The sequence below is a fragment of the Drosophila miranda genome (assembly GCF_003369915.1).
Source record: "Drosophila miranda strain MSH22 chromosome Y unlocalized genomic scaffold, D.miranda_PacBio2.1 Contig_Y2_pilon, whole genome shotgun sequence".
In the NCBI taxonomy this organism is placed as follows: domain Eukaryota; kingdom Metazoa; phylum Arthropoda; class Insecta; order Diptera; family Drosophilidae; genus Drosophila; species Drosophila miranda.
In genome coordinates, this window is record NW_022881614.1 from 27,631,480 (window position 1) to 27,645,319 (window position 13,840).

Here is a 13,840-nt window from a genome sequence, read left to right on the forward strand (position 1 = left end):
TGCACATACACATCGATGAGTGGAAGAGTATATACTCTAGTACTGGCGGTGGCGATTGACCATGCCCGAACTACTGATTTGGCTAGTTCCTACGACCACTCAAAGAAGAGACAAAAAATGTTGCTCTGTATACTCTACAACCCACCGCGCACCAGCCACCGTACTAGTTCGGTTGGGATGCAACGTCTCACCAGTAGATGAAGAAACGAAAAAGCATGAGAGGAAAATAAAGAGAGCAGTTAGCTAAAAATTATGCTGTCCTGCTTTTTTCCAATTCCTGCCCTCTCCCTTTTCTGTTTTCGGTCACTGCATTGCTGGAATGTTCTTTTGCGTTTGGAGTTTGTGCAAATCAGTGCGGCTGACCAAGTAATTATAATTATTCAATTTTAAACAGTAAGTCAAAGCAAATGTAGCAAACGGCATTTGCGTAGGCTCAATAAAGAAATATAAGACAAATATTCAGCCAAACATAATCGTGTTAGCGGAGAAACAGTGTCGTGCAGTGAAAAAGAAAAAGTTGAAGGCCGCGAAATAGGAGAGACAATCGACGAAAATGAAAAAATGGAAAATGAAAAATGCTTTTTGTTTTTTTATATGCCTATTATATCTGTACTTTATATTTATAGATGCCATAACTGTAGATACGGGGACTGGATCAGCTGAAGTCCAGCTTAGGAAGGCCCTACAGCTGCAAAAAAAACGTTTTTTCAAAAACAGTACCACCGCGAACAGCAGACTTTAATTAGTAAATTTAAAAACTAAAATGAAATATATAATAAAATAAAAATTTATATATGAAATGAAATGAAGATTGATAACCTACTTCATGGGTACCCATTTTACTAGCTACTTCATGGGTACCCATTTTACTAGCTACTTCATGGGTACCCATTTCACTAGCTACTACATGGGTACCCATTTCACTAGCTACTAGACGAGTACCCATATCACTAGTTCGAGGGTAAACGATGTGGTGTCGCTGGTCCCCATGTCGTAGGAAATTGCGGGTAAAAATGGAAATGATGAAAAGCATTGTTAGGGGTTAGTAAAGAAAGTACCCCTGGTCTGTTAGGGAGTGGTGATATCACCACCTCCGAACTAGTTCCCAGTACTGCTGGGATACGACTGCGCTTATTTATTAGTTAACTGTACATTGTCCGTACCGGTTGTTGTTTTCTGTTTTGTGCTGCAGTCATACCGATAAACCTTGAATTAATCTATTCATATGTGTAGTTCGTGTGTGTTCGTGTGCTGTTTGCAAAAATTACTAATTATTGATACATCTATTACCGCCGATACCGAATATCCACCCGGTTAGTCTAGGAAAATGACGAAGAGCAAGAAAGAGAAGGCCGCTTCTGACAAGAACAGTAATATAAAAGGGGAAGAGATCGCTACCGCCTACATAGTGACGCCGCCGGGCACGCCACCAAAAAACGGACTTAAGATCGCCAACAACTACGGCAATGGCACGAGTGGAAGTTCCACTGTCCCCTGGGGTAAGCAACAGGTCCATGGCTACGGGGATTTCCTTGCTCATCAAAACCATGTTGCTCTTCCCCATAGAACGGGTAATCATTGGGCAGTTTCTGCTGGAGATGGGCGACAGTCAGAAGATCAGTGCTCGCAATGATTGGTACGTGGATAAGACGCAAATGCGGATGCTCTTCGAGGACTATCTGGAAAAGAGTCCCAAATACACGGAGCTTCGCCTTAAGCTGTCAGCCAATGGAGCCTATAAAGTGAGTATCGGGGCGCTCTCAGTTCAGCAAAGACACTCTCGCACGCATACTAAAAAAGCCCGTTCGCGATAAGAAGGAATACAAACACATACAGATTTTGCACATGCATTTCCTTTGTTTGCCAACCTTCGACACTCGTCGACGCGACTCAAAAATCTTATCCATGCAGCATTCATATACAAGTGTAAAATATAGATTACCTGTTCGAGTATCACCAACGAGTCAATGAATCATTGTGGGCACACCACACATCTCGCTCGGTTTGCTTACCAAACTTAAAAAAAAAACAAAAAAAAACGAGGTGGAACGTTGTGAGTTGCTGCGGACACCGTAACTCTACAGTTATACCCGATACTAAGTCAGTATGGCTCTCTCCGGCAGACGCCGCTAATATTGAACGACACGACAAAGAGTGCGTGCGAGAGAGACAGAAAATCAGTCTGAGCGTGACGTCGGGGGCTGCGTAGCCACTGAAAATTGATTTGTTCCTTTTGGCTACAAAAATGATCTGATCTGATCCAGATTCAGCAATCTGATAGATATGGTCATTACCTATGATTCTGCGTTTTTAGTTTTCTCGAATGTGCAATATTGTGGATGCAACAGATTTTCGTCCTTTGTGGGGGCGGAAAGGGGTGGGGCGAAATTCTCAGATATACGTTTTATAGTGAGATCTAACAGAAGTGCGGATACCAAATTTGGTTACTCTAGCCTTAATAGTCTCTGAGATTTGTGGATGCCCCAGATTTTCGTCCTTTGCGGGGGCGGAAGGGGGTGTGGCGAAATTTGGACACGAAACGGTCAAGGTCCGATATCACAGGAGTGTGGATACCAAATTTGGTTGCTCTGGCTCTTATAGGTTCTGAGATCCTTGAACTCATATTTTGCAATTGGCAAAGCCGACCATGAAACCTGTGTGTTAGAGAGAGACAGAGCGAGAAAGAATGAATTTGTTTTCTTGATTCTGACTTTAATAATTATACGATCTGGTTGAGATCGTATAGAACATAGTCATCTCTAGAACATATAGTCATCCTCTACGATTCTGCGTTTTTGGTTTTATCGTATCTTTAAAAATGTGGATGCCACAGATTTTCGTCCTTTGTGGGGGCGGAAGTGGGCGGGGCGAAGTTTTGAAATATTTTTGTAGCAGTGACATATCACAGAAGTCTGGATCCAAAACATCGTTGCTCTAGATCATATACTCTTTGAGCACTAGGCGCTGAAGGGGACGGACAGACGGACAGACGGACGGACGGACAGACGGACAGACGGACAGACAGACATGGCTCAATCGACTCGGCTATTGATGCTGATCAAGAATATATATACTTTATGGGGTCGGAAACGATTCCTTCTGGACGTTACACACATCCACTTTTACCACAAATCTAATATACCCCAATACTCATTTTGAGTATCGGGTATAAAAATAGGTTCAACAAAGAGAACAGGCAGGGAACCAAATATGAAATACACTTCCATTCAATATCTGGTCGTTGTGTGACCACCGATGGATACACTACGCGCTATATAATACAATAATCCAATATTGTAGACATGGGACCAGAACACTTGGTTTAAAATCAGCACAATTTAAAATTTTCTGGAGCAGATGCAAGCTTTAGGGAAAAACGACAGTACTCTTTGTAAGGGCATGATGGCAAGTACATTCGTATGACAGAATTTTGGGCGTTACATTCGTCCAGCTGTCGGTGGCGTACGTGCTCCCATTCACCACCAGTTGTGGTGCCAGCGTTGCTGGCCAGCCAACGGCTCTGGCTGCAGTTCCCCGTGCGGAGAGAGTATCTGGAGCCCTGCACACGTAGGTTCAGATGCATTTTCGTGGCCTATTTTATTTATTTATATGAACAATTGCATATTATAACACACAACAGAGCAGTAAAATCAGCTGGGAAAATGTAGTTATCGACCCACGGAAATATACCAAAATAAACCGTCTCATTTTAAAAATATACCGTAAATATACTGACGAACTCAAGTTCTTTATACATATTCCTCGTTTTTGATATTCCGTCCAATATTTATAGCTAGACAGATTTCTCAGCTGTGCCCACATAATTTTACCCAACTGGTGAACCTATTTTCTACTTGACTGGTTTATTTTAAACACTTGCTTTTATTGGATTTTGCTTAAAAAAGAGTTTTAGCGGAAAAGTTAAAAAAAAAAAATGTAAGAGAGTAATCGTTCCTTTGCTCAATTTTAATATTCCGTAAAATAATGCTAGCTTAGTAAAACCTTCAGCCCAGCCCAAATAATTTTATCCGATTGATGAATCAATTTTTTACAAGATTAACGACTTTTTTTTATTGTATTTTGACTAAAACACGGTTTAAAGAAAAAAGTAAAAAAGAACCCGTGGCAATGTTGTCATGACAATGTTGCTGGTAATTGTCGACTTCTTCCTAATCAGAGTATGGGCATTTGTATACCCTATTTCTTTAATTTAATATGAAGACACTCTAAAACATAATTAATAAAGAAATTGTCTTAAATTGATACATTGTAAACGTGTACATTCATTTGATTAGTTTCCTGTATATCCTGATCCCGGTACTCATTCTTAACTCTATTATATCCTTTTCCCTAGGGTATGCCATAGGTGTTGTCCATGTTGCGGGGGAGGTATCCCTTGTTAGGCATCCCTATAAATTCCGAAAATTCTGCAATCCCAAGGACGTTGCAGTCTCCTATTTCCCCTTGAACCGACTCTTCCGCACGCAGGGATACATTGGCGACTTTGAGCGCTTCTGGCGATACTTCCAACGAGGATTAAGTCGGTGATCTGTCTGATCTGACAACATCTATCATATTAAAGCTTGTCCATCGAATGTACTTTGCAGATCCCTGGCTACCGTACTACAGCCATGTGAATGAAGCCCAGAACAATTGCCACTTGTCCAACGTTCTCTTTCTGCGTTACGAGGACATGCTGAAGGATCTGCCAGGCACTGTGCATAGAATTGGTTCCTTTTTGGATTGTAGACCGACAGTAGTTATTATATAGGCACTTTGCTATGGGACAGCGTTAGGTACACAAAGCAGGAATATAAATTATAGAGAAAGTAGAAAGGTTCAACGGCATCGAAACCGTTTTTCAGGAAACACTTAAAAAATTCCTCTAAACTATCACATTAGATTCATTGCAAAGGGATGACCTACCTGTTTGAGGGTTGTTTGAATCGCAACACGGGACCAATCGTAAAAACAGGTTCATTGACAGTAAGAGGGAGGAGAGAGAATATAAATGAGTGAAGGATCGATTTTACATGGTTGAGAAGGAGGATTGAGATCGAAGTTAGTTCACATTATCACCGATAGGTGGCGCCACCAAGTAGTAATGATAATGGACGTTCGCATTTTATACTGAATTACCAAATTCGCAGCATGTTGCAATAACATGTGCTTAAGCATGTGCAGCTTGGAAACATGTTGAATGTAAGTGTGCATCATATTGCTATGTTATTACGTGATAATAATAGTAACTAGTAATCTTTCAACAACGATGGATGACCTCGAAATCATTTTTATCGATTCCCAACCGGAATCAACCATAAATCTGGACTCTCAGCCGAGCTCCGTAGACCTGTCCTTGATTTTTGGGATTAAGACCCAAACCTATCTCGAGAGCAACTTGACCTGGTTAAGTGACATTAAATGGGATGATGACGACGATGACACAAGGAATGCAACGCCTAATAATGATAATCCATCATACATTTTCCCGGATGATGACAACATTTTCGATTTAGTAGATAATCAGGATGATGATAAAAGATCTCAACTCCAGGAACTACTTCGGGATGAAGATGATGATGACTTAATTGCTGCGGTAAAATTAGCGAAGGCGAAATTGTAATAATACGAATACATATTTATATAATAAGAATATTTTATGTATTTTTCTAAAAATAATATATACATATGTATATAATAAATATAACACATTTAACCACTATTTATTTTAAATGTTTGCTGTTTTACTTTTGATTGGTTGAATTTCACTTCCTCTTATTACAAGAGACTCATAGGATTCGTTTGAAACAGGTTTCTTCCAAGTGAGGATTACACAAAAAGAATAAGTGGATTTCAGGTAGAATAGAGGTTGTAACCTTTCCCTCATATTATTAGATTGACCCAGTAGGAATCGTTTGAAACAGGTTTGTGTGCAGGTACTGTTTGTTTTGGATATAAAAGATTAAGAAGGTGTTTGGGGGGCCTAAAAAGATACCATTTAAAAAGGAAACCCTTAGTCCTATTTCAATAGTGAAAGTGGTTAGGTCGATACAAAAAAAAAAAAAATAATAAAACTTAAAATGGCATCAAAAGTTAAGTGCAACATGTGTGATAATTCCGTTGACTTTTCAGAGTTTCAATCTCATTATGAGAGATGCTCTGATTCTCGTAATAATGTGGCGTGTGACCTTTGCTCTAAGCCCATCGACTTAATAGAGTTTGATAGTCATTATGAAGCATGCTTGGGACCTAGGAATGCTTTTGAGATTCTTATGAGCAAAGGCTCTAATTCAAGTGATCTTCAAGGTCCTTCAACGTCAGGAGCTTCAAAACGGCCTCGATTGGATACTCCGATGGAACTGTTGACTGTTCAATTTTCGGTGAAAGTTACCCTTCGTCTAGGGAAAGACGCCATATGATGTCGGACAAACATAAGAATGCAAGAGCAGCTCAACTAGAGGAAAATGAAAACGTTATTTTAATTTCAACGGAGTCGCGATTTCCTTTAAAATCATATCGTGTTCACTCAAATAAAAGTGAACAGATTGATTTAAAAGAGTTTTTTCATGATTGCAAAAATGATATTATCAATTTATTGCGTCACTGCATGAGTGAGTACAGATCCATAAAATACAATTTAAAAGTATATGGATTATACGTTAAAAACACTGATGATGAAAGCTTAACAGAAACAATGAAGCATTTCATTACTCCATACAAACCAATATATGAAAACGAGCTGATTGATGATCATCTAAATGATACCATAGAAAATTTGATAACTCTCAGCAGTGAATTCCAGGAGAAGGATTCAGGTTGGGCAATAAAGTGTTTTAAATATTTTAAACTTACCATGATAAAACTAGAGCATATCGCTGCAAACAGGTTTATCCAAGCTCCCAAAAAAATTAAGTCACGAAATGCACTCATAAATGTTAAAAATGACGATGATTTTTGTTTCAAGTGGTGTGTTTTACCATCATTAGCCTATGGAAAACACCTTAAAACTATATATCAAACAGCAGCATTAAAAAAAATTTCCCGAGATAAGTTAACAATACCATCATCCTATCGATGCAGAAACATACGGCAAGACATCATTTATTATGAAGGAGTAAGATAAATTTTTTCCGGAATTGAGTTTCCAATAACAAGCAAAGGAATCAAGCGATTCGAATCAACAAATGAGGATTTTAGCATCAATGTTTATGAAGTCGATGAGAATGGAAAAAACGTTGTGGGACCCACAGTGAGGACTAAGAAAATTCGGACTCACCACATAAACTTGCTTGGAATTAATAGTGATAATATGCAAATGATGCATTATGCATATATAACGTGCATGAGAAAATTATGTTATTCACAACATAGTAAATCCCATAATACTGCATATTTTTGCGAGAACTGCTTGCAATTTTATAGTACAACAAATACTATACATGACACTAAAGAGTGTGGAAAAGTTGCTGCTTTGTATCCTGAACCTAATACCAAAACTGTATTCAAAAGTTTTTCTAAAAAACTATCTCCACCAGTAGTAATTTATGCTGACATCGAAGCAGTTTTGGAAAATTACCATATAAATCTTAATGAACCATCAAAATCATCAACTACTATGGCACAGAGGCATACAGCATGTGCAGCATCATTTTATATTGTACATAAATACAATGAACATCTAAATAAGATGTGGACATACGAAGGTAAATATTTTAACATTCCAGCAAAGGCAATAAACTCATAAACATTATGATTTCGTTATTTCAGGACCGGAGTGTATCCAAAAATTTTGTCAAGCACTTAGGATGAAAACCGATGGACTTTATGAGAAGTACTGGAAGTCCTATAAAAAACCAATCTATCAGTTTAACATTTGGGATGAGGATTATCAGGAACACGGTAATTGCTATGCCTGCGAGAAACAAATTTCTGATGATGATCGAGAAAAATTCTTTGATCAGTTTACAGGACAATATGTAGATCCTATTCATAAGCTGTGTAAACAGACATTTAGATTAAGCGATCCCTTTTTCCCGGTAGTTTTTCATAACTTGTCTCGTTATGATATACATTTATTTGTTACGTCAATAAAAGATGAACTAAGACCCATTCCTTGCAATAAAGAGTTATATATTGCGTTAACTCAAATTTGTAAGCTCGATGAATCTTATCTTCATCAATATAAAATTAGATATATAGATTCAAATAGATTTTTAAATTCAAGCTTAGAAAAACTCGCTAGTTATATGAACATAGCGAATTTTAAAATTTTGAAAACTAAATATCAAGGTGAAAAATTTTATATGCTACGACGAAAGGGAGTATTTCCCTATGATTATTTGGATAGTTTTGAAAAATTTGATGAATCCCTGCTTCCTTCGCGAGATAATTTTTATAATTCAATGAATGATGAGGAATGTAGTGTTGAAGACTACAACTTTGCTCAGAAGGTTTGGAGCGCATTTAATTGCAAATCTATTAGAGATTATTTAAAATTATATTTGGAAAGCGATGTTTTAATTATTGCTGATGTATTTGAGAATTTTAGGAGTCTTTGTTCCCGAGTGTACAGGTCAGACCCCATTAATTATGTTACTGCTCCTTCAGTTTCATGGGATGCAATGTTAAAATACACAAGGGTAGAATTAGAACTTGTTAGTGATCCTGACATTTATAATTTTTTAAAAACTGCTGTTCGTGGAGGGTTTACCCAATGTACTCAACGGATTGCAACAGCAAATAACAAATATTTAAATAATAAATTTAAGCCCACCGAACCCATAAATTTCCTTTCATATATTGACGCCAACAACTTATATGGATGGGCTATGAGTCAACCCCTTCCATTTTCTAATTTTAAATTTCTAAGTAACGATGAAATTTCATCTTTCAACGTTCTTAGCATATCGGCATCTAGTGATGTTGGATATATTTTAGAAGTAGATATGCGATATCCTGATGATATTCATAATAAGCATAATAGTTTACCTTTTTGCCCCGAAAATAAGATTCCACCAGGAGGAAAGCAGACAAAACTAATAGCTGACTTAAGTGATAAAAAGAACTATATAATCCATTTGAAGCAGCTACAGTTATGTATAGAGCAAGGTATGATTTTACCAGTCCTGTTGGCTGAAACCTTATATTGACCTCAATACATCTCTTAGAAAATTAGCTAGTAATGACTTTGAGATAAACTTTTACAAATTAATGGTTAATGCCGTTTACGGTAAAACAATGGAGAATGTCGAAAAACGTAGTGAGGTTGCATTAGTTAAGCATTATGATTCAAGACAAAACTCAGCAGGGTTTAGACAACGCATAGCAAGACATAATTTCCACAGTGTTGAAATCTTTGGAGATAATTTGGCTGCCATTGAATCAACTAAGTCCCGAATTTTTTATGATAAGCCCATATACATTGGAGTTAGTGTACTAGAACTTTCAAAATGGTTAATGTATGACTATTTCTATAATTTTCATTCTGTAAAATGTCCATCATCAAAAATACTCTATATGGATACAGATTCATTTATTATATCATCAGAAGAAGATTTTTATGATTTAATTAAATTCAATCCTAATCGCTTTGATACAACCAATTACCTAGCCTCAAACAGATTCGGTATCAATCTCGCTAATAACAAAGAGCTTGGATTAATGAAAGACGAAAATGCAGGAAAAATAATGACTTCGTTTGCAGGATTAAAAGCGAAAGCATACTCATATTTAATTGCTAAAGATGATAACACTGACTATAACGTAAACGAGGGGGAACGTTGTGAGTTGCTGCGGACACCGCAACTCTACAGTTATACCCGATACTTAGTCAGTATGGCTCTCCTCCGGCAGACGCCGCTAATATTAAACGACACGACAAAGAGTGCGTGCGAGAGAGACAGAAAATCAGTCTGAGCGTGACGTCGGGCGCTGCGTAGCCAGTGCAAATTGATTTGTTCCTTTTGGGTATAAAAATGATCCGATCTGATCCAGATTCAGCAGTCTGATAGATATGGTCATTATCTATGATTCTGCGTTTTTAGTTTTCTCGAATCTGCAATATTGTGGATGCAACAGATTTTCGTCCTTTGTGGGGGCGGAAAGGGGTGGGGCGAAATTCTCAGATATACGTTTTATAGTGAGATCTAACAGAAGTGCGGATACCAAATTTGGTTACTCTAGCCTTAATAGTCTCTGAGATTTGTGGATGCCCCAGATTTTCGTCCTTTGCGGGGGCGGAAGGGGGTGTGGCGAAATTTGGACACGAAACGGTCAAGGTCCGATATCACAGGAGTGTGGATACCAAATTTGGTTGCTCTGGCTCTTATAGGTTCTGAGATCCTTGAACTCATACTTTGCAATTGGCAAAGCCGACCATGAAACCTGTGTGTTAGAGAGAGACAGAGCGAGAAAGAATGAAATTGTTTTCTTGATTCTGGCTATAATAATTATACGATCTGGTTGAGATTTTACACTCTAGAACATATAGTCATCCTCTACGATTCTGCGTTTTTGGTTTTATCGTATCTTTAAAAATGTGGATGCCACAGATTTTCGTCCTTTGTGGGGGCGGAAGTGGGCGGGGCGAAGTTTTGAAATATTTTTGTAGCAGTGACATATCACAGAAGTCTGGATCCAAAACATCGTTGCTCTAGCTCTTATAGCCTTTGAGCACTAGGCGCTGAAGGGGACGGACAGACGGACGGCCGGACAGACGGACAGACGGATAGACGGACGGACGGACAGACGGACAGACGGACAGACAGACATGGCTCAATCGACTCGGCTATTGATGCTGATCAAGAATATATATACTTTATGGGGTCGGAAACGATTTCTTCTGGACGTTACACACATCCACTTTTACCACAAATCTAATATACCCCAATACTCATTTTGAGTATCGGGTATAATAAATATTTTGCGTGCTTAATTATTTTAATATACTCTTTTTATCTATCCATGAATTGTGTGTTTAATCGAAACCTAACCATTTAACAAAAAATTGTTATTTTTTCCTTCTGAGTATTTTTTCCACTAAGAAAGCATTTTCATCTTTAACTTTTTGGAGTTCTTGATCATAAAATGAGCCTTTGATCATTTCCCCCTTATAGTCCTCCAGTTCATATGTTACAGGATTATTAGACTTTACTTTTAAAATTTTAAAAACTTCGGTTGTCCAGTTTGGATCATAGCCCTTTGTAAAAATACCTTTATATTTACTTATTCTAACAGGATCACCAATGGAAAACTTGTGTTTAGGAAATACCTTACAAATATTATAAGCTGTTTTCAAAATAAACTCTTCATTTTGTTTGTTTACATCTATAGGCCTCATTTTTATAGTACGGTGATATGAATTATTGTAATCTTTTAGTAAGTCATGCAAGGTATAAATCCACGTATGATTACCCTGCATACTAAAGATTTTCCACATACGATTTTTTAATGTTCTATTAAAACGTTCACAAAGGTGTGTATATGTATGGTAATGGTTAATGTTATTCTTTTTCATTAACTCTCCGAAGGCTACATTAAAAAACTCCTTTCCTTGATCAGACTGAATATTTTTAGGTTTATGTTTAGATATTTTTAATATTTTCTTAAATGCTGATAAAACATCTAAAGCTGTTTTAGACTTAACGGGAACTGCATATGCATACTTCGAGAACGTGTCAATTACTGTCAGCAAGTACCTATATCCTTTGTTTTCCTTTAAAAGGGTATCATTTCAACTAAATCGATTTGCCACGTGTCATTAATTCCCTTTTGTACGAATTTACGACGAATGAAATTTCTTCTAGCAGGCTTATGTATTTCATTAACAACTTGTTGCTTACTCATTTTTAATATAATTTTTATTTTCTATTGTTATGTTGGGATGATTGCTTATTTAAAAGTGTTTGCTTATACTCAAGAACATCGCGTTTTATTTGATTACACATTTTTTTGGAAATTTCAAAGCATAAACGGTTTAAATCTATTTGCACATTTCTATCATAAGTACCGTCTAAATCAGCTAGTTGAACATCAAATTTTTGTAAGGCTGCACACTTAGGAATAATATTATTATAGTAGAGGTATATAATTTGTTGCTTAAGTATCGTATTCCAACATAAAAATGTGGTAAAAAAAATGCCTAATCTTAAAAACGATCTCCAGGACTCACTATCAAATTCAATTTTATTTCCAAACTGATTTATTATAAACACATACTGCTTATCTGATTTTCGAAATCTAAAATTACACTTAATTGTGGGCAATAATGGATGGTCTATAATTCTATCAGGCATCAAAAAATCATACTGATCAAGTTTCAATTGGATATACTCCTTGTATGTAACCAATTGCATCCATTCATCTTTATCTAAACCGACGAAATTGTTTTTGCTTTGCTGCATCCATATCATTGGTGTGAATTTTCTTGTAGTTGAAAAACCGCATTTAAGTTTTAAATTATGTACTACATAATATTCGAGACCGAAAATGACTTCGTGATCCTGCTTCTTTCTAGCGAACCTAATTCTTTTTGATTGAAGCGTGTCCATTTGGGTTGAATGCTTTTGTTACACTAAGAACTCTTACTGAATTGGGCTGTATATAAAGGAGATAGGAATCAACGACTCATTCAGTTTATTACAAAATCTCAAACCAACATGAACACAATCGACAGGAATTCAAGCGTTATAGTTGATTTTCAATATCTCTTTGGAAATAATAAACAACTTTTTATTAAGGAATTGGCGTTTATGCAAACCGGAACAGTAACACCAAACTTCTTTCATTTAAAACCACCATATCATCTGAATGAATTGGATAATGAAATGATTAAACAACAAAATATTAATCGTCAAACCATAAATGGATTGGAATGGTCAGATGGTGAAATATCATAGTTAAGTTAAGGTGAAATACTTTCACCACTAAATAGATTTAGCACCGTTATTGTACGTGGTGAAATTAAAAAAAGTTTTTATCTAAGTATTTAACAAATAATATTATTGATATCGATATAGGAAAAAGTCTCACATTTTATCCAAATTTTTTTACAAACTGTAGAATCCACAAAAAAATTCCTCTTAGATGTGCTCTAAATAATTTATTTAAGCTATTTGTTATCTTGGAAAATTCTAACTACGCTATCTACTGTAATAGTGACTCATATGTTTAAATTTTCAGTTTATATTCAGCACTTGTAGTAACTAGTTGTTTAAAATGGATTCATTAAAGCGTTTGTTTGAAAAGGATCCTCACAAAAGCGGATACACACAAGTTGTTTATTGTAATTATTGCGGATCTGATACTCACTTAGAAAAAAACTGCCCCAAAAGCGCGATCAGGAGACGCGTAATTAGAATATCTTAGATGTTAGAAAACATTTATAAAATATTAATAAATAAAACATACCCCAAAAATATTTAAGCAATTTATACATCCTTTTACAATGCTTATTTGCGGACCTTCAGGATCTGGTAAGACAACGTTTTTAGAAAATTTAATAAACAAAAGGAATGATTTGCTGAGCATTTCAATTAATCGAATAATTTGGTGTTATGGAGAAGAGCATGCTAAGCCAAAATTTAATACCATCGAATACTATAAAGGAGTTCCCGAAACAATTGAAAATGAAAATCATGAGCCTATTCTTTTAATACTAGATGACTTAATGATGGGTGCATTTAATAAAAATGTCTGTGAGCTATTTACAAAAGGATCACACCACAGGAATTTATCCGTAATAGTGGTTACACAAAATATATTTCATAAATCATCACATACTCGAGATATTTCACTAAACACAAATACATCGTTGCGTTCAAAAATCCTAGAGATAAGCTAC

At 36.4% G+C, this 13,840-nt stretch overlaps 1 protein-coding gene across 3 annotated transcripts; it reads left to right on the plus strand.

The window, feature by feature from the left end:
• Window positions 1-1,133: 1,133 nt before the first annotated feature.
• LOC117192588 lies at window positions 1,134-13,390 on the plus strand. Of its 3 annotated transcripts, XM_033397306.1 has the most exons (4): window positions 1,134-1,499; window positions 1,567-1,742; window positions 4,355-4,540; window positions 4,608-4,794. In XM_033397306.1, exons 1-3 carry the CDS (start codon window positions 1,328-1,330, stop codon window positions 4,364-4,366), a joined length of 360 nt encoding a protein of 119 aa, XP_033253197.1. In that variant the 5' UTR covers window positions 1,134-1,327; the 3' UTR covers window positions 4,367-4,540; window positions 4,608-4,794. The 3 variants fall into 3 exon arrangements, with proteins under 3 accessions (XP_033253197.1, XP_033253196.1, XP_033253198.1); XM_033397305.1 differs by lacking the exons at window positions 4,355-4,540; window positions 4,608-4,794 and adding an exon at window positions 12,738-13,390; XM_033397307.1 differs by lacking the exons at window positions 4,355-4,540; window positions 4,608-4,794 and adding an exon at window positions 12,515-12,538.
• Window positions 13,391-13,840: the final 450 nt, after the last annotated feature.